This window comes from Eulemur rufifrons, chromosome 20, assembly GCF_041146395.1.
Source record: "Eulemur rufifrons isolate Redbay chromosome 20, OSU_ERuf_1, whole genome shotgun sequence".
Lineage (NCBI taxonomy): Eukaryota > Metazoa > Chordata > Mammalia > Primates > Lemuridae > Eulemur > Eulemur rufifrons.
The window spans coordinates 27,811,686-27,838,529 of record NC_091002.1 but is presented as its reverse complement, the minus strand read 5'-3'; the positions used below and the strand labels follow the sequence as shown (position 1 = coordinate 27,838,529).

At 50.2% G+C, this 26,844-nt stretch overlaps 2 protein-coding genes across 6 annotated transcripts; one reads left to right on the top strand and one right to left on the bottom strand.

Moving 5' to 3' along the window:
• Window positions 1-242: 242 nt before the first annotated feature.
• On the bottom strand, window positions 243-20,877 carry VPS16 (VPS16 core subunit of CORVET and HOPS complexes). 2 transcript variants are annotated; one of them, XM_069496583.1, is made up of 24 exons: window positions 20,776-20,877; window positions 7,664-7,752; window positions 7,358-7,455; window positions 7,139-7,267; window positions 6,914-7,058; window positions 6,675-6,790; window positions 6,453-6,575; window positions 6,267-6,322; window positions 5,830-5,919; window positions 5,633-5,727; window positions 5,425-5,501; window positions 4,845-4,976; window positions 4,625-4,752; window positions 4,459-4,494; window positions 4,164-4,272; window positions 3,862-3,996; window positions 3,658-3,766; window positions 3,469-3,566; window positions 3,276-3,383; window positions 2,987-3,064; window positions 2,723-2,892; window positions 2,545-2,641; window positions 1,722-1,825; window positions 243-1,602 (listed from the first exon to the last, which is right to left on the bottom strand). In XM_069496583.1, exons 1-24 carry the CDS (start codon window positions 20,826-20,828, stop codon window positions 1,458-1,460), a joined length of 2,520 nt encoding a protein of 839 aa, XP_069352684.1. In that variant the 5' UTR covers window positions 20,829-20,877; the 3' UTR covers window positions 243-1,457. The 2 variants fall into 2 exon arrangements, with proteins under 2 accessions (XP_069352684.1, XP_069352685.1); XM_069496584.1 differs by lacking the exons at window positions 4,625-4,752; window positions 4,845-4,976; window positions 5,425-5,501; window positions 5,633-5,727.
• On the top strand, window positions 20,452-26,525 carry PCED1A (PC-esterase domain containing 1A). Of its 4 annotated transcripts, none has more exons than XM_069496586.1 (9): window positions 20,948-21,389; window positions 21,698-21,842; window positions 22,368-22,447; window positions 22,555-22,793; window positions 22,873-23,023; window positions 23,141-23,387; window positions 24,645-24,686; window positions 25,515-25,790; window positions 26,133-26,511. In XM_069496586.1, the coding sequence occupies exons 2-9, from the start codon at window positions 21,719-21,721 to the stop codon at window positions 26,378-26,380; spliced, it is 1,407 nt and encodes a 468-aa protein (XP_069352687.1). In that variant the 5' UTR covers window positions 20,948-21,389; window positions 21,698-21,718; the 3' UTR covers window positions 26,381-26,511. The 4 variants fall into 4 exon arrangements, with proteins under 4 accessions (XP_069352690.1, XP_069352687.1, XP_069352689.1 ...); XM_069496587.1 differs by lacking the exon at window positions 20,948-21,389 and adding an exon at window positions 21,484-21,530; XM_069496589.1 differs by lacking the exons at window positions 20,948-21,389; window positions 24,645-24,686 and adding an exon at window positions 20,452-20,737 and having other exon boundaries at window positions 22,708-22,793; window positions 26,133-26,525.
• Window positions 26,526-26,844: the final 319 nt, after the last annotated feature.

Genomic DNA, 26,844 nt, shown 5'->3' with positions numbered 1-26,844 from the left:
GCGGAGGTCCTGGTCAAACACTAGCTTTGGCTGCCAGACCCGTGAGTAAGCAGGCCTGTGGACTTCAGCCCCCAGCTGTCGGGTCACCTCCAACCTCTGAGTCTTCCAGCTGACGCCCCAGACACTGTGGAGCAGACACAAACCATCCCTGTTGTGTCCTGTCCAAATTCTTGACCCACATAACAAATAGTGAGCATCATAAATGGTTGTTTTACAATTTGATTTCTATCCCCTTGGAGAACTTTCCACACTTACATTTACAAATCAGGTGGGGGCAAAAAAAAAAAAAAAAAAGACAAAATACTTTCTTTTACCCGAGTTTCTTGCTCTTTTTTAAAGCATGGTCAGCCCTTGGGAGTGTTACAGACGAAAGACCTGAAGCTCTAGTGAGGTCTGCCCTTCCTCTGGGCTTTGGATTCCTCTCTATCCTCCAGACAAAGGGGGTCAACTGAAGGAAAAGGCAATGCCCTCGGTACTGGGTGGGGTGCTGGGGCATGAAGCCAAGGTGCACTGGAGCGCAGACTGAAGGCTAGAGATGGGAGAGCGGAGGGCCCAGGAGGCGCTCCTATGGACTGGGGGTGAAGCCCCCACTGGGGGTAGGGTCAGGCCAGGGGTCTCCAGTTTGTAGTTCTTCTTTAGCAGAATGGAGATCTTCCATCCGCCTTTTCTCTTCAGTCCAGGGACCACTTGGGAATTGCTTACCGCAGTTCAGAGGGGCAGGGGTTCCAGAGGCCTCTCCTTCTATCCCTATGACTCCTGGCCACATGCCTCTCATTGGTCCTCTGGTCCTCACCGTAGGGGCCTTGTCTCAGGCTCCTTGGCTCACAGAGGGCCCGATGCCAGTGCCAGCTCACAGTTGGCCTGGGTTTTAAATCCCTGTTTGGTCACATATTTGCTATTACCAACCTCCCTGGTCCTCAATTTCCTCTTCTGTAAAGTGGGGTGATGTTACCTATCTCACAGGGCTGTCAAGAGGAACAAAAGAAATAACAATGGTAAAGTGATTAGCATGGCTTTTGTGTACGTGTGCACACATGTATGTAATGCTTTACACTATGGTGCTTGATGAGTTGGTGCTTAAGTTTTGTGCCATCGTTACCTATAATCTTTCTAGGGGCTGACAGCTGGAGAGAGCTTTCCTTGGTACTTTGAGGAGAGGGACAGGTCTCTTGCAAGTATGGCTGGAGAAACCCCTACCTCCAGTCCCAACACAGTCAAACACGTGGAGCTTGCTGTGGTGTTTGGATGGTTCTGTCATGAGCTTGTCTTTGCTTAGGCTGGACGGCAGAAGACAAGCGTTCTAAAGTGTTTCAACTTTATTTACAGCCAGACCCCCTGCTTCCCGCCCAGCTTCTCAGCTTTGCTCCGCGGGAGGAACTAGATCAACAGTGACCTTTCTGCCACGCCCAGGAACTGGGGGAAGAGCCCCTGCTGGAGAGATGTGCAGGGTGGACTCCTCACTTCTTCTGGGCTTGTGCCCTGGCCCGTTGAATCTTGTCAGCCGTGGCTCCATCTGTGGCTCCAGTACAGTGGGACAATACGAGGCTCAGCTCAGCCTCGTTCCGGTGCTCGATGGCGACGTCTGCAGCCTGAGCCACATCCCTGTGGTGTGAGCAGGAGGGGAGACGGTGTCGCTCGGGGGTACCCGGGGGCCCAAAGCCAGCCTCTCGTCAGCCCACCAGCTCAGCCACGCAGCACCCACCGGGCCCTCATCAACGCACCCAACGAGAAGCAAAGCCTTGACCTTCTGCTCGGGACCCACTCGGGAAGCATACTTCTTGGCCTCATATTTGTTGTGTTGTTTCATGCAGATCTCCACAAAAGGCTTAGCAAGAGAGGGAGAAAGTGGAGGGAGGAGATAATGCAGAGCCCTCCTGTCCTCTCTCTTATGAGCAAAAGCCCAGTGGATACATCATCTGTGTATATTTTATACACCCATCGGTATGCATAATCCTCCCGCCCCATGCACAGACAGTTGTGATCTCAACATTCTTAGGGCAGAAACAACCTAAACCAAAGCTCTGTTAGAGCCTTGAGACCAAATACTTCCTTGCTTCTGCTCCCCCTCCCACTGTCACCCCTCGCAACAGGCGTTTCCTGCCCCCGTCCTCTCAGGGCCTGTGTTTTCTCTTGTGGCTGCCATCCTCAAATCTGCCCTCCACATCTGTGAACCAACTGCCTGCCACAGAAAACAAAGCCCCTCAATATCTCTACTGCCTCACAGATGCGCCCTCCCTGTCCCCCTCCAACCCTGGCTCAAACATGACTTTCCCTCAGGCACATGGTGTCCCCTGTGGCCCTCTTTGGGGAAAGCAGCTCATTCGCCTTCCCCCTGTATCTGTAGGTAGACTTGGGCCCATCCTCCAGTGTTCCCAACACAGTGGATGGTGTCTGCCCGTGAATGTGTGTACACAGGAGGCACTTGCTAACTACGTGGGACAGCTGAACAGGTGCCTGAATGGGCCATCCGTCTGTCTCCCTACCTGGTCCTTGCCCCAGGACTACCCTCACTGAAGTGGGCTGGAGAGTAGACCCCTGCCTCACCAAGTAGCCGATGGGTGACTTCTTGCTCTTGGAAAACTTCTCTAGCTCCTCCCAGTCTTCCAAATCTGCCAGGGCAGTCAGCTTCAGCCACCAGAGCCTGTGGGAAAGCCGGGCTTGGAGGTGTTGCAGGAGAGGCAGGAAGTCCCGGGACCCACATGCAGCCTGGGCCCTCACCTACCTCTTGTCAGGGATGCGGAAGTCACGCGCCAGCTGCTCTGCACGCTTGTTGTGACCGCCGAGGATGAGGGTGGTGACTGTGTCATGTAGAGACAGGTCTAGGAACTGGCCCCCTAGCTCATCTTCTAGGCGCCGCTGCAGCCGCAGGAGCCGCATTTGGTCCTCTGTGGCCTGGGGACCGAGATAAGGCAAATCGGGGATGAGGGACAAGGAGAGAAGACTAGAAGTGGGGAAGAGGAGGCTCTTAGAAAAGGGTGGGCCAAACCTTGGCTGCAAACTCATTCTTGGCCTTGTAAAAGGCATCAGCGGCTGTCTGTAGAGCTGCTACTCGCCCCTCGATACGCTACAAGGATAAGAAGGGAGGCCTGTACTTACAGTGCAGGACCCTGGCCCTCCCAACCCAGGCTACGGCCTTCTCCTTGTCACTGTGCCCAGGGTTGCCAGGGTCAGCCTTCTCCACTAGGCGCACTGCTCTGGTGTCCTAGTGGATGGCTGGTTCCTCTGAGACCAACAGCCTCAGCCCATGGGCCCTGCCCGCCCCATGGACCTCAGACCTCTTCCGCAGCATAGCTGGCTCGGATGTGGAAGCTGCCCAACTCCTGGTGATTGTCATCCTGATTGTAAAGGTCCTTCAGTGTCTCCAGCTCCTGATGCTTACAGAACTGGGGCCACGGGCAGGCGATCGGTCAGCGAGGCCCACTCAAAGGCTTAGGAGGCTCCATCCCTAACCCTGCCCACCTCACACACCTGTCGGTACAAGCTCAGAGCCATGGGCTGGTTCCGAAGCGTCATGAAAAAATCTCCTCGGTTCAGCTCGTTCTTCAGGTGCAGCAACACCGTGAACACTGTGCAATGGAAAGGTCGGGAGGGGACTCCAGCCCAGCCCCCTGCTTGTCCTAGGGGGCCCAGCCTTGCCCTCACCTAAACCCTGCTCACCCAGGTCAGTGTCCCCACTCTCGATGGCCTTGCTCAGTGCCAGCTTGCTCCTCTTCATCTTTAGGAGAAGGGGTACCTGCTCCCCTGAGCGTGGCTCATACTCCAGCAGCTGCAGGGTGGGAGGGAAAGCACAGAGGGAAGGAACTGGCGTGGGGGCCTCGAACACCCACATCACAGTATCTGGGGAGGGCTGGGCGCCCACACCTTGATGGCCAGCTCCGTGCGGCCACAGCCATAGGCCCGTGCAGCAATGTCGGAGTAAGAGACGCCAGGCGTGTCTCCCAGCTTCTGGTTAATGGCTCGAGCAACATCCTCATCTGATACATCCTTCTGTTGCACCTGCAAGGAGGAAGGGTGTCACATACATCTGGATGTCATTCCTCACCTCTCACCCCCATAGGCGCTTGGTCAGGACCCACCTCTTCAGTCCTACACTTCCTATTTCCTCCACCTCACCAGGGCCTGGAATCCCATAAATGCCCTTCGACCCCATCCCAGATCCTTGCCTTGTAGCAGGCCCAATGGGCCAGGATCCTGCTGACACCCTGTACCTCAGGAAGGCGCAGGTACTCGCATATCTGGATGGCCAGAGGGTAAAGCCTCCGTAACACAAGCCTGGAAGGTGAGGGGGACAAAGGGTACAAGGAGTGAGAAGGAGTAGAAAGAGGGGGCAGAGTGGCCCCAGCCTGTGCCCTAGGCCTCCCAGATTACAAAGAGAAGGGTCAGGAGCAGTGGCTGTAAGACCCCACCAAAGACCCCGCCCACCCAAAGCCTCTTTACAGCACCCTGGGCTTGCCGTACCTGTCCAGCAGCACCTGGATGGTGAGCTGCTTATATCTGTATTTTCCTTGGTTAAGGATCCAGCTGGGGAATAAGCCCTGTTTGCCAAGGACCTGCAGACCACATCTGCAGCCCTGTCCCCCATCACCCCTGGCTGTAAGCACCCTTCCAACACGCATGGGGATACTGGCTATAGGTGAGGGGGATCCCAATGTGATAGTCCCGAACGGCATTGAGCACACGCAGGTCCTGACACATGCGCACGAAGCTGTCGGGTGGAAATCTGTCGAGGAAACACTTTCCAAAGGAGGCCGCCTGAGAAGAGCCAGAGGGCAACAGAGAGAGCTTCCCCAGCTGTCCATCCCACCCCCTTCCCAGCGCTGCCCAGCCCTGCCCTCCAGGCCGACCCTGAGCAGACTCTTCTGCATGTCTGGCTGGTGCTCGTGTCCCGCTGCCTCGATGCACTGCTGCACGGCCTGGGTCAGCTGCCCCAGCTCCTGGATCTCCCGCAGGTACTCATCCGCCTTCTGGCTCTCTTTCTGGGGGGAGAGGGGTCCAGGGACACTCTGTCATGACAGAGGATACCCCTACATCTGGCCCTTAGCTGCTCTGGGCTGTGGGTCAAATGGGCTGGTTTGGAGGGGCTGCACAGGCCAGATCCCAAACTCCTGCAGCCCACTCAATCCACCTGAGATGCCCAAGGACATCATCCCATATCAGCCCGTGATTACCCATGGGTGGCCTTTAGACCTCGTACTAGTAACTGACTTGTGCCTGGCTGGACAATGGGGACACCCTGCCCTTAACACCACATGGAAGACACTGTTTCCCTTCAGTCCACCTGAGCTGGCCCTCCCCAGCCCAGAGCAGTGTCCTGCCTGGACACCTTTCTTGACAGGTGGCACCCGGCTATGCCCACACACGCTCAGGAGGGGGTAGGAGAGGAGGGGAGCATCCTGAGGCCCAGGGAGAAGCCCAGAGCTCTACCTCATACTCCTTCTGGGCCTCCAACAGCAGTGCTCCGGGGGCCATTGAGGCAATTTTGAAGATCTCCTCACTGGCCACTGGGGGAAGGAATTAGTGAGTGGGGGAGGAGCAGGGATACCCTCAGCCCTGCCTCAACACCCTGATCCTGCTCTGGGGTGCTGGCCCAGGGCAGCTGGGTGCTCACATGGTGCCCTTGTGAGGGCCTCACCTGGAACCTCGTGTAAGAACTCATGGATGCTGCGGGAGAAGATGCGGACCCCGTCGAGCTCGGGCACCAGGAAGGAGTCCTCGTCCAGCACAAACCTGAGCTTGGTTAAGGCTTCCGAGAGCACTCAGAGATGGGCCGAGGCAGGTGGTCCCCCCTGCCCCACTTCTCACCCCACACAGGCAGCCCTCCAAGGATACTGGATGCTCTCAGGCGCGTCACCCACCACCATTAGCCGCCTCTCCCAGGCCACCACAACAGCCCTTTCCTTGCTGCGAGGACGGCTGCACCTGTGGGCAGCACCATACACACGTTTGGGACACACACAGGACACCAGGCCCATAGCCATGTCTCCCACATCACTGCTTACATGCCTTTGTCATGGGACAGCCCTGACCACATGTTGACAGGTCCACTTCCCTCTTACCCCTATGCTGTCATCTCCCGAGGGCAGCTGTGGCCCACAGAGGACAATGGTTTCCTTCAAGTATGCACTGACAGTCAGGGGTGCTCACCAGCAGGCTAGCCAGAGGTATGTCAAGGTCCTCCTGGCTTTGCCAGTAGACAGGATGAATCAAGGTGTCAGGGGAAAAAGCTATGGCCCATCCCCACTCCAGCATCATAACCCCATCCTCACCAGACCATCTGCTTTGGAGGTGCCCGGATGTTGCAATTGAATTCACACAGCTTCTCCTGAAAGGGTGCGGGGAATGTCATGGCCCTGTCCCAGCAGTCATCGGTCTGGTTGAAAAGCCCCTCCCCTCCCCTCAACAGACCTTCCCTGGACAAGGCATAGTACCCCAGTGTTGTCCCAGGATCACACCTTGAGTGATGCTGTCCCCATCCAGATGTAGCCTGTGTCTGTGAAGAGCGCCAGGTGTCGGTAGGTGAAGGAGACAGCCATCTGTAGGAAGCTGCTCACTCCTGGGGCCAGGCCAGGGGGTGTCTGGGGCAGAGCCGGGAGGACACCAGCTATGCTGGCTTCCCAGAGTCTTCCCACTGCCTTCCCCAACTCTTCCATGTCATTCCCACCCAGGGCCCTCACCACTGTGGAGCAGGCTGCATGGTCCAGGAGGTAAAGATCGGGCCCCACGGCCAGAAGAATCTGTGCCACTCGGTCCTGGCACAGTGTGGTCCAGCATGAAGGTGCACTTTGCAGACCTGTGATGAGAGAAGGGGACAACATCAAGATGACCAGAGCCCACAGCTTGTGCCTCTATTGGTCCCAGTCTGGAGGCACATCTATGGGTGCTGAATGGCTGTCTCAAGGCAGTCAGTGCTTACCTGGCACCTCTGGCATCCGGCGAAGTTTGAGGTCACCCACGTTGGCACTGAGGGTAAAGCGGTGAGCCCCTGTGAGGATGGCCACCCCAGAGCCGAACTCGGTGTGGAAGATCCGGGCGTCCAAAACCCGGTTCTGGAGTACCTCCTAGGGAGAAGGGCCATGGGCTGAGGTTGCCACAGGGTCACAAACTCTATCCCCCTTCCCTGGTCCCCTGAGGCCCCTACATTGCCCATGCTGAAGTGTCTCCGGAAGTCACCATGAAGCCCATAAACCAGTACTGCACCGTCTTCCTGCACACAGAGCAGCTCCTCCTCAGCTGACCAGCCCAGGGACACCACAGGCCCACTTTTCCACTACAGAGGAGAGAGAGGTTCCTGAGGCTATCGTCAGGATGAGGAAGCCGTGCCCACCTCCTAACCCCAGGGACACTCGGGGGTACTCACCAGCAGGCTGGCCAGAGGCATGCCAGAAGCAGAGTATATATCGAGCACTGGCCGCACACTGGCAGCTTTCTCCTTCCGCCAGGGGTTCCTCAGCAGCGCTGCATTGGGAAGACACCTTCTGTCCCAGCTCCCCAGGCCAATGCCATGTGAAGCAGGCCTCACAAAAGCCAGAATTAAAAGCCTCTCAGCAGGGTGAGTAGGGGTGGGGGAATGGCAGCAAAAACAACCTGACAGCAAGGGCCCCGAGAATCGACCTTGAGTTCATCCCAGGGTTCCAGAGCATATGGTGTTGAAGGGGTGACATACCAATGGGACCCCCATAGGGTGCAGCAGCCACCAGGCAGTCCCTGAGTTCCTCCTTCAGGTCCCAGTCCATGCTGTACAGTTCATATTTCCTGCCCACATAGAGATGGGCAAAGATCAGCCTCCACGTGACCCTCCACCCGGATGTAGTGATCCCCAGAGAAATCTCTAAAGCCTCCATGTGCCCCTCACAGGGCAGTAGAGGACCCCCTCCCCCCAGAGACAGGAAGGGGAGTGACGACTAGAAACAGGTAGGTGAACTGATCACATGCCTAGGGACAGCAGGTGAGGGAGCGGAGGGTGTTGGCAAAGAAGGATGCGGTTCCTGGGGCAAGTGTCCAAGAATGGCAAGAGCTCCTTAGACAGGCAGGCTGTGTGGCCGATATCCAAGGCACAAGCTGAGATAGCGGGTGGCTGACTTGGGCCAGCATTAACAGGAAAGAAGACCCTCAGAGAACGTCTCTTAGGGAAGGGAGCAGAGCCTTTCTCCTTTTTCTGGTTCTTAACAATGAATTAGGTTGTGGGCTTTACCCAGGGGTCCAGCTCAATGCTTATGGATGACGAGCTCAGTTTTAGAGGTACTGAATTAGCAGTGCCTGAGAAGAAATACAAGAGGAGCTTTTCAGTGAGATGGTGCGGGCAAGAGTCCTGGAGATGTCAACCTGTGAATGCCTGGATTACAGGGGGTAACCAAATCATAAGCAGGCACGAATGACTGCAAGCTGAGATGTGCGTGGATCACCAAGTGTGCACTGCATGTGAAGCTGGAGTAGGGAGCCTGGGGCGTGTCATCATTTGGCACCCGGAGGTGGGGAAAAGGGGACAGCAAAAGGGACAGAGAAAGAGTGGGCGCTATTTCAGGATGCCAAGAGAAGACAATGTTTAAGGAGGACTTTTCAGCTAGTATCATTTCAGGGGCCTCCTATCAATGATCAGGAAGATGCCCACCATTATCTACCATTTGACATCCTTCCTGGGATTCTAGCCAAAATAACTTTAAAAAAAAAATCAAGAGAGGTTTATATTTTGGAGAAGGAGCAAGATTACTATTTGTAAATAATGCAATTGTCTACTTAGAAAATCCAAAGCAGTCTAAGGAACAATGAATAAGAGATCTCAGTAGGGTGCTCAACAAAAATCAATCTATTTTCTATGCCAAGAAATACCATAGCAAGAATCAATCAGAAATATAACTTTTAAAAGATCCTAATCATGATAGCAATAAAGCTATAAAATATGCAAGAATAAATCTAATGAAAAATTTTACACAATCAAATCAGAGTTTCCTTAAGGATTCAGAAGACAAGGAGAAATATCCAAAATGATCTATAAATACACAGGAATTCCAGTAAAAATCCCCTCCAATTTTGGGGGGAGGAGGATGCAAAAACTGATTCTAAAGTTATCTAGAGGAAAAAAGATCATCTGAAAGAGAAAATACTGGAAAATATTTAAGAACATTTTAAAAATATGAGAACAGAAACACACCAGATATCAAAAACACTATATAGACTCAGGTTAATTAAAGCTATTGTTTTGGCACAGGAATAAGCAAATAGATCAATAGAAGAGAATAGAGTTCAGAAAAAGACCTGGGAATTGAACATACAACAAAGATAGCGTTTCAAACTGGTGCAAATTGACACCTGAAATGAGACAGTGGGCCATATGGGACGAAACACAATAAATGCTATTTCATTAATCTCTACAATAAAATATTTTCCAGATGGAATTCAAGTATTAAAAAAGTAAAGCCTTATCAGAAAAAAATCTTTGATATTTTTACAATCTCAAAGTAGAAATAATTTTTAAGCATGATCATGATAAAAAGTCCAAAAGTCACAAAGAAAAAGAGCAACAAGCCAGGCAGGGTAGCTTAGCCTGTAATCCCAGTGACTTGGGAGGCCACGGTGGGAGGATTATTTCAGACCAGGAGTTCAAGACTAGACTGGGCAATGTAGTGAGACCCCATCTCTAAAAACAAACAAACATAAAACTAGCCAGGCGAGTTGCTTCGGCCTGTGGTCCCAGCTACATGGGAGGATTGCTTGAGCCCAGGAGTTGGAGAGTTGGAGGCTGAAGTGCATTATTATGGCGCCACTGCACTACAGTCTGATCAACAAAGCCAGACACCAAAAGACTTATGATTATGAGAGGGGAAAAAAAGTAAAAACACTAACAAGTGGGTCTAAATAAAAATTAAAGGACTTCTGTATTTTTCTATTTAAAAAAGGGTAAAAATAATACACATTCATATTTACTTCTATTTGGAAAAAGAAACTCTGGAAAGATTAACAAGAATGCCACTAACAGTGGTTATTTGCAGGTGAGGGGTATGATCAGTTGAATGGTGGCAGGGATGGGAATGAGGCTTTGATTTTTTTAAACCACATTAATGGCTATTTATTAAGCAATTAACATAAAAAAACAAGGTAGGAAGACAAACTATCAAAAGGACAAAAATGTTTGTGAGACATGTGAAAAAGGAATACTTTTCTTAAATTAATTACAATAGTAACATTTTATTTAAGTAAATGTTAAGTAAGTTTTAGGTAAAATTTAATTTTTAAATTTTAATTTTCTGTTTCATCTTTAAACTATACTTTAATTAATTTTTTAAAATGAAAATAAAACTAAAAGAAAAGAAGTCGGGGGCTATATCATGCTATTTTATGTGAAAATATTTAAAAACTAAACATAAAAAACTTGAAAAAATATAGGCTAATATTTATATAATGTTGGAAAAGTCTTTCAGAGTATGACATAAAATCCATAAATTATCAAGAAGACTGATAGATTGTATAAAATTTAAAAATCTGTACAGTGAAAATTAATACATAAAATAAAAGCCAAGTGACCGCCATGAGAAAATACTTAGGAGATTTGTAACAAAGGGTTAATACAAAGAACATGTAAAGGGCTCCTTTGCAAATCAATACGAACAACACAATTGAGAAAGTCAAACGATATGAATAGACATACCTAACTACGAGGTAAATAGGAATTTAAAAATTATTTTCATGTTTCGGCCATCTGAATGGAAAAAATTAAAAGCAGCTAATAATATCTAGTATTGTTGAAGATGTGGAAAAATGAACACTTTCATACATTTTGGTGGAAGTATAAATTGGTTCAGCCCCATGGAAGAAAATGAAGCACTATCTATCCAAGTTGCAAATGTGTACATCCTTTGACTTAGCTCAAACCTGGGAAAACCTCTTCAAATGTCCATCAAAATGGGACTAGTTAAATAAACTATAGTATGCCCATTCTAGGGAATATTTTTGGCCACTGATAAGGTAACTCTGTGTATTAACACAAAATGACCTCTAAGGTATATTGTGAAGTTACATAAGTAAGCTGCAGTTCAATATAAATGATATGAACTCATTTATATATTTAAAATCAGAGCATATGTTTTTGATAAGAATATTTATATGTAACCACATTTGTGTGTAAATACATAGAAAAATGCTCAGAGACTTTCACACTAAGCCAGAGGCAGTGGTTACCTTTGGGGATGGTGGTGGACGAGGGAGCCACCCACTAGTAGGGGTACTATGCATTTTTATACTATTGGCATACTTTGTTTTACTGCACTTTGCTTTATTGAACTTCACAGATACTGCATTTTGTTACAAATTGAAGATTTGTGGCAACCGTGTGACAAGCAAGTCTATCAGTGCCATTCTTCTGACAGCAAGTGCTCACTTTGTATCTCTGTGTCACATCTTGGTAATTCATACAATATTTCAAACTATATCTGTTATGGTAATCTGTGATCAGCAATGCTACTATTGTAATTGTTTTGGGGCATCACAAACCGTGCCCATACAAGATGGTGGATACAATCAATAAATGTTGTGTGTGTTCTGACTGCTCCATCAATCAGCTGTTCTCCCCTTCTCTCTCCCTCTCCTCAGACCTCCCCATTCCCTGAGAGACACAGTATTGAAATTAGGCCAATTAATAATGCTATAATAGCTTCTAAGTGTTCAAGTAAAGGAAGAGTTGCAAGGCTCTCACTTTAAATCAAAAGCCAGAAATGATTAAGCTTAGTGAGGAAGGCATGTCGAAAGCCAAGATAGGCCATAAGCTAGGCCTCTTATGCCAAACAGTTAGCCACATTGTGAATGCAAAGGAAAAGTTCTTGAAGAAAATTAAAAGTGCTACTCCAGTGAACACACAAATGATACAAAAGCAAAACAGCCTTATTGCCAATATGGACAAAGTTTGAGTGGTCTGAATAGAAGATCAAACTGGCCAGAAAATTCCCTTAAGCCAAAGCCTAAGCCAGAGCAAGGCCCTCTCTTCAATTTCATGAAGCCTGAGAGAGGTGAGGAAGCTGCAAAGAAAAGCGGGAAGCTAGGAGAGGCTGGTTCATGAGATTTAAGGAAAGAAGCCATCTCTATAACATAAAAGTGCAAGGTCAAACAGCAAGTGCTGATGTAGAAGATCTAGCTAAGATCACTGATGAAGGTGGGCTACACTAAACAATAGGTTTTTGATGTAGATAAACCTCTTATTGGAAGGAGATGCCATCTAGGACTTTGATAGCTAGAGAGAAGTCAATGCCTGGCTTCAAAGCTACGAAGGACAGGCTATCTCTCTTGTTACGGGCTAGTGCAGCTGGCAACTTCAAGTTGAAGCTAATACTCCTTTACCATTCCAAAAATCCTAGGGCCCTTAAAAATTATGTTAAATCTACTCTTCTTGTGCTCTATGAATGGAACAACAAAGCTTGGAAGACAGCACATTTGTTTACAGTATAGTTTACCGAATATTTTAAGCCCACTGTTGAGATCTACCGCTCAGAAAAAAAACATTCCTTTCAAAATATTACTACTCATTGACAATGTACTTAGTCACCCAAGAGCTGTGATGGATATATACAAGGACATTAATGTTGTTTTTATGCCTGCTAACACAACGTCCATTCTGCATGCCCATGGATCAAGCAGTAATTTCAACTTTTAAGTATTATTATTTAAGGAATACATTTCATAAGGCTAATACTGCCATAGATAGTGATTTCTCTGATGGATTTGTGCAAAGTGAATTCAAAACTTTCTGGAAAGGATTCACCATTCTGGATGCCATGAAGAATACTGGAGGAGGTCAAGATAGCAACACTAACAGGTATTTGGAAGGAGCTGATTCTAATCCTCACGGATGACTCTGAGGGGTTCAAGACTTCAGTGGAGGAAGTTACTGCAGGTGTGGTGGAAATAGCAAGAGAACCAGAATTAGAAGTAAAGCCTGAAGATGTGACTAAATTGCTGCAATCTCATGATAAAACCTGAATGGATGAGGATTTGCTTCTTCTGGATGAGCAAAGAAAGTAGTTTCTTGAGATAGAATCTACTCCTGGTGAAGATGCTGTGAACCTTTCAACTATGTTGTTGAAATGACAACCAACGGTTCAGAATGTTACATAAACTTAGTTGATAAAGCAGCAGCCTGGTTTGAGAGGACTGACTCCAATTTTCAAAGAAGTTCTACTGTGGGTAAAATGCTATCAAATAGCATTGCATGCTACAGAGAAATCTTTCATGAAAGGAAGAGTCAATTGCTCTGGCAAACTTCATTGTTGTCTTTATTTTAGCAAGAAAATATTTTTAATTAAGGTATGTACATTTTTTAGACACAATGCAATTGCACACTTAATAGCATACAGTACAATGTAAACATAACTTTTACATGCACTAGGAAACAAAAAATGTGTGTGGCTCACTTTATTGCTGTATTATCTTTATTGCAGCGGTCTGAAACCAAACCTGCAATATCTTCAAAGAATGTGTATGCTTCGGCATTATTTGAATTCTTTACAACCCATATGCATTTCTTTTGACATATGGTAACTAAAATCATTGGGTGAAAAATAATATGATGGGAAAATCGATATTCATATTTTCAGAGCTAGCAGGCCAGTTATCAATTTATTGCCTTTCAGCTCCAAATTCACCCTTCAACACATGTTCTGTGTAATGGTCAGTATTTCTTTAAGCATTTCTCTTTGATAGCGAGCATGTTAAATTTTCTCAGTAGAGGGCGGCAGAGGTACACTGCACCAGGAAGGGGCTCCCTGCTACGTCCAGTGGTGGCTGCCAGCCAGCAGTGAGGGTGTGAGAACATCTGGTGGTGCTCTGTTCCAGTCATGCAACCAGGAGGCGTGGTTCCTCAGCAACCTCACAGTCCTGCCCTGATCACCTTCTCAGGCTCTCTGGACAGACACTGCATTCCAGGTCTTCTGCCCACACCAGGTCCCCACTTCCTCTGTACGCCAAGATGCCTGGTCACTGGCGGTACCCTGCCTGTGCCCTAGTGTTTCCACTGACTCCCTCTGCACACCTGCACACTCAGCCACTGGTGGTGGCTCACCATATGGATAGACCCTGTGTATTACAGGCCTCCTACCTGCCCCAGCACCCCCACTCACATTACATGCCCGACACCCTGGGCCAACAGTTGCAGCTTGCCTATGTCCCCCTACCCCCTGCACTCCAGGGGATGCTTCTCGCTTGCCTGATACTGTGGACCAGCTCTGGCCCCGGCAAACCAGCCAACTTCTCTGCCATCTAGTGGGCTGTAACTATTTTTTCCATGGAGGTCTGAACCCAAGGCCCCCCACTTCCAAGTTTGTCATTCCTTGGGTACTCTCCCATAGCCCCGGGCTATCATATAAAATTTTCCTCTATCGTATACTTTTATCATACTTTGATAATTCTTTAAACTTTCCCAGTTTAACCTCCTGACTGGAACTAGGCTGATACAGACTAGGTACAGGGAATGGTCCCAGGAGATGTACCCCTAAAGAGGGGATTTGGGAACTGGTGTTGAGCTCTGTGCCAATGGGAAAGGGATGCTAGTAACCCACTGTATGCAGTGGCATCACAAGTAATCAAGCCTGCAGTTCACTGTGATGAAGTGCCAATTGAAGAACATGCTTTGGGAGTGACTTCTATATTCCACTGTATGGCAGTACTGATGAATATAAGGACTGGACTGTGGGATGGATTATTTTGAGTGCACTTGAACATTTACAAAGAGAAAATGACAAGTTCAGGTCCATTAACTTTCAGTTCAAGTCATGGTCTGAGAAGCAGAAAGCTTCTATAACGGCTCTAAAAGTATCTTATTTCTTGTAGCCACATAGCTGCCATTGCTGAAAATCAAACCCAAAACTGTGTGGGTTGTTGAATTACAACAGCTGAATTTCACCAACATGGTATTTCTCATGTGAAAATTAGGTACCAATTAAGGTACTAATGGGGTCCCGAAACTTGGAAGGGGGATAGCTGGTTAGACCCAGATGAAACTTACAATTTTGGACTTCCAAGTCATTCTGAGCCTCCCTTACCAGTGGAAGTAGCTTGCCTTCCTGTCCCTGAGGAGACTAGCCTTCCTCTCCTTGAAAACCCTGTGATAACCTCACTGGATATAGATGTCTTGGCAGCCTCCCAATCCAAGGCTGCTCTAACACTGCTGAGTGCCTTATCTGCCAACAGCAGAGACAATATCTGGCCCCAATATGGCACCATTCCTGGGGGAACCATCCTGCAAGTTGACTACAATGGGCCTCTTCTATTATGGAAGGGGAAAGATTCATCCTCACTACAACAGACACATATTCCAAATGTGGATTTGCCTTTCTTGCCTGAAATGTGTTTTCCAGCACCCACCATCTGCGGATTTACAGAATGCTTTAACCACCATCGTGGCATTCTGCAAAGCACTTGAGGACCTCATTTCCTAGCAAAGGAAGTGCAGCAGTGGACTCAGGGCCATGGAATCAACTGGCCCTACCATGTACCCCATCACCCACAAGTGGCTGGCCCAAATTTACTGATGACTCAGTTACAGCACCAATTGGGAGACAACACCCTTAAAAGGGGAGGGTTCTATTTTATGGGATGCAGACTATGCTTTGATCAAAGACCATTATATGGTGTTATCTCCTCCATAGTCAGAATATATGGGACCTGGATTCAAGGAGCAGAAAAGGCTCCTCTCACTATTACACCTAGTAACCATCTTACAAAAGTGTTGCTTCCAGCCCTAGTAACTTTGACATCTCTTGGCTAGAAGAGCTTAGTCTCCAAGGGGAGAAGGTTTCCACCACGAGACACAACAATGGATCCACTGAATTGGAAGATAAGAGTGCCACCTTGCAATTTAGGGCTCCCTGTGCCACTGAATCAACAGTCATAAAAAAAATGGAGTTAATTTACTGGCTAAAGTGATTATTCTAATTACAAAGGGGAAATTGAGTTGCTGCTACATAATGGAGGCAAGGAGGACTATGTCTGAAATCCAGGGAATCCTCTGGGGGCACCCCAGTATTTCCATGCCCAACAGTGAAGCTTAGTAACAACTTCAGCAACCGAAGAAAGCAGAATGACTGAAGAATGAAGGCTTGGGTCACTTCCCTAGGTAAAGAACCCAGAACAGTAGCAGTTCTGGCAGAGGGCAAGGGAAATGTGGGATGAGCAGTTGAAAAAGGAAGCCATAGATATCAACTATGATCTTGTGACCAGTTATAGAAACGAAGACTGTAGTCACTGCATATTTTCTCTATGCTTGTTATACATATGTGTTATATGTATAGCCTAGCCATTACCTTCTCTCCTACTCATTTTTACTTTACATACAAATTATTGGAGGTTAACTTTACAGTTTAGTTTTTAGGAAACAGAATATTCAGTGGGAGAGTGACTCAGTTTGAGGAGTAATTAATACAGTGATGGCTATAATAACTGTTAAGCTTGTGTACCTCCTCATTTGGAGAAAGAATAGTTCTTTTCCTGTAAGGATAGCAATATCTTTGTTAAGCAGAAATACAGAGTGGTTTTGTTGTAAAGGAGTTCGAAAGTGTGCAAAAGGGTGCATGTGGAAGCTGAGTAGCCAAGGGATGGACATGCCAGTTAGCAATTTATTTCCTCTCAGCTCCAAATTCACCCTTCAATACATGCTCTGCAGTGGGCTGGACGTGAAGCTCACTGGTACCAGAGGGACAATGTAGGCGGAAGGGGCTCTCCTGCTGTTTCCAGGAGGTGCATGGTCAGTTAGCAGTGTGGGTTTGAGGCCACCACATGGTGCTCTGCCCCAACCATGTGCCCAGAACACACAATCCCTTGATGACCTCACAGCCTTGGCCCAAGTCAGTGTCCACCTTCCCCTGGCTCTCTCCATAGACATTGCATGCTCCAGGTCTGCTCACACTGCTATTCCCAATTGCTGGCAAACCCATGTACCTGGCCCACCAGCTGTGGCTCACCTGTGCCCCATGTGTGCCCAGGAGGGTTGCTTCCTGCTTGCCCAGTGACTGTGGGTCAGCTCTGGCCAATGCTCCAGGAAGTCAAGTTCTTATGAGGCCTGAGGTATGTCCCCTGCAGTGACAGGATGTCACTGAGAACAGTGTGGTCAGACCTGAGTTAAGTGGTCAGTGGGAAGATAGAAAATGGAAGCAAGTATAGATGGGGGTCTTCAGACCTTTGGCTGGTGGGTGGGTGGGGAGAGAAAGATGGGGTGAAGAGGAGGGAATTGTGAGATGAGGAAGTTCATCCTTTTGTTAGGATAGGAGATTTAAGTATACTTGAAATCTGATAGGATCCATTTGGGGGCAGGGATAGTAGAAAATAATGTACAACAGTGGTCTAAATTTTCCTTCAGCAAAGAAACACTTGGATGCTTGTTAAAATATAAACAAAATTTCCAAGATTCACGCCATAGATAAGAAAGTAGATCTGGCCTAGGAATCTGTAGGTAGCCAGCATCTCAGGTGACCTTTTTAAATTTCTTTTTTTTTTTTTTAACAGGCAGGATATCACTATCTTGCCCAGGCTGTCCTCGAACTCCTGGGCTCAAGCCATCCTCCCACCTCAGCCTCTGGAGCAGCTGGAACTACAGGCACCTGCCATCTTGCCCGGTTCCCACATAATTGATGGAGGGGTTCTGGACAACAGCTGGAAAAACACTATGGCTGAGGGGAGGTATGGAGGTTGGCACATGGTTTCTGAGAAGGCAGGGAGACAGGGACATGGCTACACATGGGCACATCTCCTCTGTGCTTCAGGAAAGGCAGTGGGCAGGTTGCTGGGGGAAGCTGAGGCCCTTCCATGCACTGGCTTCCAGTTCTCTGGGAAGCATGAGGTGACATCAGCTATTGGGAGGAAGGGGCAAGGACACTTCAATTTTCAGTATTTCTAAAACATTATAATTGTTCACAATTGTTTCTTTGTTTAATCTTTTAAAAGTACAGCCCTTGTGGTGAGAGTGTAGGCTGACTCCCCGTAACAGGACTGCGAGGGCCCAGTGGAGGTTGGTGGCTATGGATTGGTAGCAGCTCCCACCTGTCTGCTGTGGGAGCCTCACGGCAGTGCTCAGCAGCCTGGGCACAGGTGGAGAGATGGTGGGATGCTGACGCACTGGGAGGTGGTTCTGCACCAGGCAGGTACAACCGAAGTACAAAGGAACAAGGTTGTTAAAGAAAAGGTAAGACAGAAACTAAAGTGACTGACTATGGCTGTACTCCAAGCTGGAGAGGGAGGGAAACCTCTACAAAAAGGGGGTTCTGCATGTTGACACAAAGAGAACAGAGGGCTGCATGGATGGGATCCCAGAACAGGTGTATGGGGAGTATCAGAGTATCAGTGTGGCCAAACTTGTGGTCAGAGAAGGGGATGTCTGAATCTAACATTTCAGAAGTAGAGCAGCTCTAATGAGGTAGGATGAGGTGGGATCCAGGGATGGGGTGGCTGAGGTGGATAAAATCACTTGAGTAGGCTGGGCGCGGTGGCTCACGCCTGTAATCCTAGCACTCTGGGAGGCCAAGGGGGGAGGATTGCTCAAGGTCAGGAGTTTGAGACCAGCCTGAGCAAGAGTGAGACCCTGTCTCTACTAAAAAAAAAAATAGAAAGAAATTAGCTGAACAACTAAAAAAATATATATAAAAGAAAATTAGCAGGGCATGGTGGCAAGTGCCTGTAGTACCAGCTACTCGGGAGGCTGAGGCAGTAGGATCGCTTGAACCCAGGAATTTGAGGTTGCTGTGAGCTAGGCTGATGCCACGGCACTCTAGCCCGGGCAACAGGGTGAGACTCTGTCTCAAAAAAAAAAGTTTCAATATGTAAATGAGAATAGTACATAGTTTCACTTGTACAAATGATTGTTTGCTCTTGAAATAAGGCCCCAATGCAAAGTCTTTGTGATCTTTAGTTGCAATCAATAAAATATTTTTATTTTATTATTTTTTAGAGATGGGGTCTTGCTACATTGCCCTGGCTTGGAGTACAGTGGCTACTCATAGGCACAATCGTTACTCACTACAGCCTCCAACTTCTGGGCTCAAGCGATTCTCCCAAGTAGCTGGGACTATAGGTGTGTGCCACTGCACTCAGCCCAATAAAATATTTTTTTTTTTTTTTTTTTTTTTTTTTTGAGACAGAGTCTCACTCTGTTGCCCAGGCTAGAGTGAGTGCCGTGGCATCAGCCTAGCTCACAGCAACCTCAAACTCCTGAGCTCAAGCGATCCTCCTGTCTCAGCCTCCCGAGTAGCTGGGACTACAGGCATGCACCACCATGCCCGGCTAATTTTTTCTATATATATTTTTAGCTGTCCATATAATTTCTTTCTATTTTTAGTAGAGATGGGGTCTCGCTCTTGCTCAGGCTGGTCTCGAACTCCTGAGCTCAAACGATCCACCCACCTCGGCCTCCCAGAGTGCTAGGATTACAGGCGTGAGCCACCGCGCCCGGCCCCAATAAAATATTTGTTAAAAACTTTACTGGGCAAATATTACATAGCAAGCTCTATTCCTAATATTCATTGCAGATAAAGAGGTGCAATAAATAATATGTTCTCAGCCCTCGGTGAGCATGGTTAAGCAGAAGTAATGTATACAAATATTGCACTACTGGGCCATACAAAACAGACCCTAGCACTGGGCCCTAAGATTCTACTGGGGGAGAATCAGGGAAGGTTCCATAAAGAACCATTGAACTAAATCCTGAAGGATGAGCAAGAATTCTTCAGTGAGAGGCCAGGCGTCGTGGCTTCCACCTGTAACCCCAACACTTTGGGAGGCTAAATCAGGAAGACTGCTTGAGGCCAGGAGTTCCAGACCAGCCTGGGCAAGAAACATAAAGAGATCCTGTCTCTACAAAAAATCACTTGGGCTTGGTGTCTGCATCTGTAGTCCCAGCTACTCAGCAGGCTGAGGCAGGAGGCTCATTCCAGCTCAGGAGTTCAAGGGTGCAGTGAGCTATGATGGTGCCACTGCCACTCCACCCGCGCGAGACCCTGTCTCAAAAAAACAAAATCTTCAGTGAGATAAAGAAAGAAACGGCAGTGTCCACAAAAGGAACTTAAGACTGGTGCAAACATAGGGAGCCATTAAACACCAATTGTGTGTTGGGCCCCTGTACTTCTGCGCAGCTAGAACACAAGATTTGGGTAGGAGAGCAGTAAATGAGATTGGAAAGACAAGGAGCCAGAAAGGGTCTGCCTCATAGATAGATGTTCCACAGCCAGTTCGTACTTTATCCTAGGAAGTAGGGAAGCCATTGAAAAATACTAATCGAGGTAATGACGTGATCGGTCTACACTTTAGAAAGATCCGTGGTTTAGGACTCTACAACTCCCATGAGGGTTGCCCCAAGCCAGGGGTGCTCACTCCCGGTGCACCAGGATTCACTGACGACTTGCCCCCTTCTCCCAGCCTTGGTCAGCATCGTTACCCCGCCCGCCGTGCGATCCCGCCCCCCTCGGAGCGCCCCTGTGGTCTGACTTCAGCAGCACTTTCCGGCAGGAGACTGGGCACTCACTATCACTCGCGGGCGACCTCCCTCTGAGCATCCTTCCGGAGGCTCCAAAACCTGGGCTTCGGGGTAACCATCGTGCTTGCCTCAATTTCCTTCTCTGGAGTAAGGGAAGACCCGGCTCCCTGGCCATAGGCGGCTGTGCATTAACTGGCTGACACTCCGGGAAAGCGGGCACGGGGCGGACCCCAGCGCCAGTAGTGACGGGGACCAGCGCCGCCGGCTCCGCCTGTAGACTCGAGCCAGCGGGCTAGCAGGGTAAGCCGGGACGTGGGCGGCAGGGCGGGGCGGCTCACCGGTAAAAGGCAGAGTCCCCGAGCGGGTTCCAGTTCGCCGTGTAGCAGTCCATGGCTGGCGCAGGCAGCGGCCAGGCAGCGCTGCGGGGACACCCACCTAGCTCGGGCTCCAGGCCGGCACTTCCGCTTCCGCCCGTTCGGGTCACGTGGCGAGGCCGCCACCGCGGCCATCACCACTGTGGGCAGTCGCATTTGGCCGCCGCCGCGCCCCCCGCCCGTACCTGGGCTTCACGCCCCCCAGGTGGGCCCGGCCTGGGCTCCTGTCCCCCGCGGCAGCCACCCCCCTCGCTTTCGTGTCCCCTTGGGCGCTGGCGGTCGCTCAGGGCGGGACATGGGTGACCGGAAGTGGAAACTGTGAGCGTCGCGCCCGGGGCGCCAAGGCCTGAGGCGCCGTCGGGGCCACCGCGACGCACGCATGGAGAGCGCTGGGCGCCGGGCTGCGCACCGACGGCTAACCGGAACGCACGGGCTCTGCAGGGCGGGGGCTTTGCAGAACCGACTGGCCGTCCGGGGCGCGGGAACATGAGGCTTAGCCCGGATCCCGCTGCGGGCGAGGCGCGCGGTGCCCTGACCTGCCCTGGTCGCGGGTGAACGGCGCGGAGCCCTGGGACTCGGTAATGGGCGTGAGCGGGCGGGCGCGCGCGCATGCGCGAGACGGTGGCGGGCACGTGGCGGGGCGCAGGGCGGCGCCGCGCGGGAAGCGCCTCGGTGCCCTGGAGGCCGGCTAGCCGGGCGACCCCCTGCCTCTGGTCCAAGTATGACCAAGACCGGCGCCACCACGGGTACCCCTATGCCGCTGTCATCTCCTCCCTGTAGCTCTGAGCCATCCGGGAGGGGTTGGCTTATTTACCCCGGGGCGGGCCCTGGGGCTGACCTTCCCTAAGTCCCCGCCCTCGCGTGGCTTAGTGTCCTGTCCCTGCAGCCCGTCGTTGTCGGTGGCAGCATGGTCTTCTGTCTGGAAAACGAGGAGCCACGCCGCCCACTGCGAAGCGCCATGGTCCACTTCCAGGCCTCAGAAGTCCAGCAGCTGCTGCACAACAAATTCGTGGTCATCTTGGGGGACTCCAGTGAGTGCCCCCTCTAGGATGACGCTTCCTAGTCCCGCACCTTGCAGCCTAACCTGTTCTCTATGTCTGGATCCTGTGTCTCCATTTCAAAGCTCCTCTCTGTCTGTTCTAGTCCAATAGGCTTTCTCTTCTCTATATTTTCTCATACATCTGCCACAGGTGTCCTGACAGATGTAACCTGTGCATTTTTAGCCCATCCTCGCTCAGCATTTCTCTCCCTCACAGTCCCCCATAATTTCCCTTATAAGAGCTGTGGATTGTGATGTGTGTCTCCCCAGTGACTTGGTCGACTTAACTCCTGCCAGGTGATCTTGGGTCACTATATACTGCTAGCCAGGAGTCACACAGAAGGAACAGAGGCAGTGCCAAGACTTTTTAACCTCACCTTTTCTCCTGCCTCTAAGTCAACACTCCACAGAGCTGTTGTTGGGGAGCCCAGCCCTGGGAAGATGGGAGGCCTGCACTTGGGAGGATCTGGAGTGGTGCAAGGTCTGCTGCACCTTTGGGATCTCTGTCTCCCCACAGTCCAGCGGGCTGTGTACAAGGACCTGGTGCTCCTGCTCCAGAAAGACTCACTGCTCACAGCTGCCCAGCTGAAAGCCAAGGTGAGGGAAGCTTGGTGGCCATGCCATTGGTGGGCGGGTGCAGACCCTGGCCTGGCAGGGTCCTCCTCCCTGGCATGGATCTGACCAGAGGGGTGGGGGCCGGGTAGGGGGAGCTGAGCTTTGAACAGGACCAGCTGGTGGCTGGGGGCCAGCTGGGCGAGCTACACAACGGGACACAGTACCGCGAAGTCCGCCAGTTCTGCTCGGGTTCTGGCCACCACCTTGTGCGCTTCTACTTCCTCACCCGCGTTTACTCTGAGTACCTCGAGGACGTCTTGGAGGAGCTGACATATGGACCTGCCCCAGACTTGGTGATCATCAACTCCTGCCTCTGGGATCTCTCCAGGTTGGGTGAGGGAAAGGGAAATACTGGTTGGGAGTAGACCACCCCTGTGCCCTTGCCCACCCTGTGTGGTACCCAACAGGTATGGCCGCTGCCCAATGGAGAGCTACCGAGAGAACCTGGAGCGGGTATTCGTGCGCATGGACCAAGTGTTGCCAGACTCCTGCCTGCTGGTGTGGAACATGGCAATGCCGCTGGGGGAGCGTGTCACTGGGGGTTTTCTCCTGCCAGAGGCAAGTGACTGAGACCCCTTCGGGCAAGAGATGGGACAGCTGGCTGGTAGATAGGGGACCCTCCTTCCCAACCCTGCTTCATTCTGTGGCTCTTAGAGATTGCATTTTCTCACTCAGCTTCAGCCTCTGGCAGGCTCCCTGCGGCGGGATGTGGTTGAAGGGAACTTCTACAGTGCTACACTGGCTGGGGACCACTGCTTCGACGTCCTGGACCTCCACTTTCATTTCCGGCATGCAGTACAGCACCGTCATCGGGACGGTGTCCACTGGGACCAGCACGCACACCGCCACCTCTCACACTTGCTTCTGACCCATGTGGCTGATGCCTGGGGCGTGGAGCTGCCCAAGCGTGACTACTCCCCTGGTGAGCCCTGTCACAAGCTGGGAGGGTAGTGATGCAGAGAGAGCCCTCAGAGCACAGGGCTCAGAAATGGAACAGGACCAAACTACTCAAGGGGAGCAAGGGGCCCTTGAAGGACATGTGGCTCCTGAGTGCTTTTTCTTCATCCCCTGAGAAGGGTTAGATCACAGGCGCAATGTTCTAGTCTGAGTTCCATTGTTCTATGGTCTAGCCCTGTGGTCACCTCTTTGTACGTGAACTAGCTTATGTAAGCATTGATCACATAAGGCAGCTTGTTAAAAGACCTTTCCCTAACAGATGGACAGGAAAGAAATAGGGGTACCTCTAGCTAGGCACGGGTATGGGGGGTGGAAAGACAGAAATGGAGGAAGGGCAATTCAGGCAAGGGTGGCAGAAGCAAGGAATCCCATCCTTGGGGGGTGGGGTGCACAGTCAGCAGGAAGGTTATTGAGCAGAGACCCAGCATTGGGAAGGTCAGCCTCATGGGGATGGGCTCAACGGAAAACATGCTATAGGCGTCTTGGTTCAGCCTCATGGTCCCAGTGTGACTGGCTGCAGCTTGGTGCAGCTTTCTTCTGGCCCCATCTCTGGGTCATTGGTGGAGGCTTCTGAGGGTCCCACCCCTCCTGCTTGTTTTGAGGCACTGCTCCCCATCACATCCCAGCTATAGCACTCGCTGCTGCAGAACATCTGTTTCCTTGTCAGCCTCCCAGTTCCTGCATACTCGCAATGGAGGCATCGTGGCTGGTTGTCTTCCATGGCTGCTTCTCTCCTTCATCATGTCCCCAAGAGCAAGTTTCCTGGGCTCAAGGACTCACCTTTTTCAGCCCCATTGTCTAGCACAGTGGTCCCCAACCTTTTTTGAACCAAGGACCATTTTCATGGAAGACAATTTTTCCACAGACCTAGGGTAGAGGGGTAGATTTGGGATGATTCAAGTGCCTTATGTTTATTGTGCATTTCATTTCTATTATTATTACAATGTAACATATAGTGAAATAATTTATACAGCTCGCCATGGGTTGGGGACCCCTAGTCTAGCACAATTGCTCTGTATGTAGTACCGACAGAACAGTGTCTATGGAATTGGTGATATAAGTCATGTTAGATGGCTATTTGTCACAGCATTAGAGGGTGTGAGGGGCACAGAGAAGCCAGGAATATCACAGAGGCAGACCTCTAGGACTTGGCAGCCAGGAGTTGGAGCACCAGGTGAATAGGACTTTGATTACGTAATGGTCTGACTTTCTTGTTTTTTAGATGAGAGAATTGATCTCCAGCCAAGGAAGGGATGCTCTAAATGTAAGGCTAATTTGTGGTGGCTCAGGCCTTCCAAATCCAATTTGGAAGTCCAGAAGTTGGAGACATCAAAAGGAAGAGTTGATTTGGGGTGGGAGGATGGGTTGGTGAGTTTGGTTCAAGCAGATTTATTTGAGGTACTGTGAAAATATGGCATAGATTTGGAGTCACTGGTACCCAGCAGAGAGATGGAAGCCAAGGACATGAGCAGGAACTTTGAAGGAGAAAGCAGAACAGTGCTCACACTTTGGATTGGCAGGAAAGAGGGGCTAATGGTGGAAACAAAAGGACATGAGAGCAGAGGCCATTGGTGATGTCATGTGACTATTGGGAAGAAGTTTGTAATTTGTTAGTGAGTGGTTACATTTAGTAGGAAAAGTGTTGAGAGTGTGGAGTAGGGTTACAAGAGGCAGTAGGCAGTTGATGAGGGAATGGAAATTGGGCAAAATATTCCTTGTGGAAGTTTGGAAAGAAAAGAGGACTAGTTGGGGAAGGGAGAAACAGGATCTTTGTGTTTGGCTTATTTATTGGTCTGTGGGGAGAGCAAAAAGCTAAAGATACAGGAACTGGACAAACACAGGGAGCAAGCTCTGGAGGGAACATGAGGTCAGAACAAAGAAGACCTCCTCTTGAGAAGCAGAAAGAAGGAACACACCTTGGGCTTGGCCTGAAATGAGAGGAAGTGAGGAAGAGTGGGTAGAAGACACAGGGTGCCCCACCTGGTGTCCCTATTCTCCAACAGAAGGGAGGAGAGCCTTAGAAATGTGCATGGCCAGAGTTCAGGGCAGCCCGGCTCCCCAGGCCTGCCTGAAACAACCATCCCTTTCCTAGACCCGTGGATGGAGGACTGGCCAGAGACGGATCATCCGTTCCAGGGAAGCCATGGGCAGTCCCCCGACTTTGGGGAGCAGTTGGCTTTGCCCCCACCCCCACCCTCTCCTTTGCCCCCTCCCATGCCTCTTCCCTACCCTCTTCCTCAGCCTTCTCCACCTCCCCTCTTCCCACCCCTGCCCCAGGATGCCCCTTTTTTCCCAGGCCAACCCTTCCCACCCCAAGAATTCTTCAATCATAATCCAGCAGAGGACTTCTCAATGCCACCCCACTTAGGTAGGTACCTCTGCAGCCTCCCCTTGTACCTTCCCCAACCCAGTCTCCTGTGCCCAGGTGAGCTAAGAGGAGTTGGGTAGCCCTTTGTCCTCCCTCCTACCCCCCAGGATTAGGTTGGGTCACAGCCGTCCTTGAGTCTGGAATAGCATCTGTGTACTCCTTAATCAACCCATTAACTGTCACAATTTCCCAGCCTGGAGAAAGGGGAAGAGATATCTGTGTTTTGCATGTGGGAAAACTAAATCCCAGAGAAGCTCAGCTGGAAGACCAGAGCTGCCTGAAGGCAGAGCTGCACTCAGCCTGGCCAGAAGCCCACTCTGATAATGACTGGTTCTTTTGTAGGATGTGGCCCTGGAGTGAACTTTGTGCCTGGCCCCCTGCCGCCTCCAGTCTCTGGCTCTAATCCCCATGGTCAGCACCGGGGCCCGGTGGTCCACCGGGGGATGTCACGCTGTGTTCCCAGCGGCCCCTACCATGTGCCGAGGACGGGGGGGCCCTGCAGGCAGCGGCTCAGGCACTCAGACAGACTGGTCCACACATACAAACTGGACAGACGGCCTCCTGCCCATTCGGGGACATGGCCTGGGTAGGCTGGATCTTGGGCTGGGGCTGGATGTGCTGATGGCCAGGCAGGGCCTGCCTGGCATCGCAGGTGCTGGGCTAGGTATCTGCTATGCCTGGTATTGTTCTTGTCCATTGCTGTCACCAATAAAGGCATGGAAGAACAGAGTGACATATTCCTGTGTGAGGGAGTGGGTCTCCCAAACCATGATCTTAAGAGTTGGGGAGGTTGCCTTTGGGCTGTCTCCAGCATGGCCCTTTGACCCCGCACTATTTAGAAGTCATTGACTGTGCCCTTCTGCTGTCTCACATGCATTTCCACCCTTACCAGAATGTGTGTACTTAACAAAGATCCTGGAGGGGTCCCTTGTTTTTAGCACCTCTTTGGGATTGGGAAAAATCAAGGGCTGAGTTGAATTTTTCAGTATTTGATATGGAATTTCGGATCTGGCCAGTTCTTACCTGTACCTCCCAATCTCAGGCATTTATGTGT

What these genes read in the sequence shown, in the direction of transcription:
- VPS16 (XM_069496583.1), bottom strand. Translation starts at nt 20,828, where the DNA reads ATGGACTGCTACACGGCGAACTGGAACCCGCTCGGGGACTCTGCCTTT. An exon ending in AGGCCCAGAAGGAGTATGAG is followed by an intron (nt 4,977 to 5,424) that starts GTAGAGCTCTGG and finishes CTCTCCCCCCAG; the next exon opens with AAAGAGAGCCAGAAGGCGGA. An exon ending in ATCCAGGTGCTGCTGGACAG is followed by an intron (nt 4,273 to 4,458) that starts GTACGGCAAGCC and finishes CTCACCTTCCAG; the next exon opens with GCTTGTGTTACGGAGGCTTT.
- PCED1A (XM_069496586.1), top strand. Translation starts at nt 21,719, where the DNA reads ATGGTCTTCTGTCTGGAAAACGAGGAGCCACGCCGCCCACTGCGAAGC. An exon ending in GGTCATCTTGGGGGACTCCA is followed by an intron (nt 21,843 to 22,367) that starts GTGAGTGCCCCC and finishes GTCTCCCCACAG; the next exon opens with TCCAGCGGGCTGTGTACAAG. An exon ending in CTGCCCAGCTGAAAGCCAAG is followed by an intron (nt 22,448 to 22,554) that starts GTGAGGGAAGCT and finishes GGGGCCGGGTAG; the next exon opens with GGGGAGCTGAGCTTTGAACA.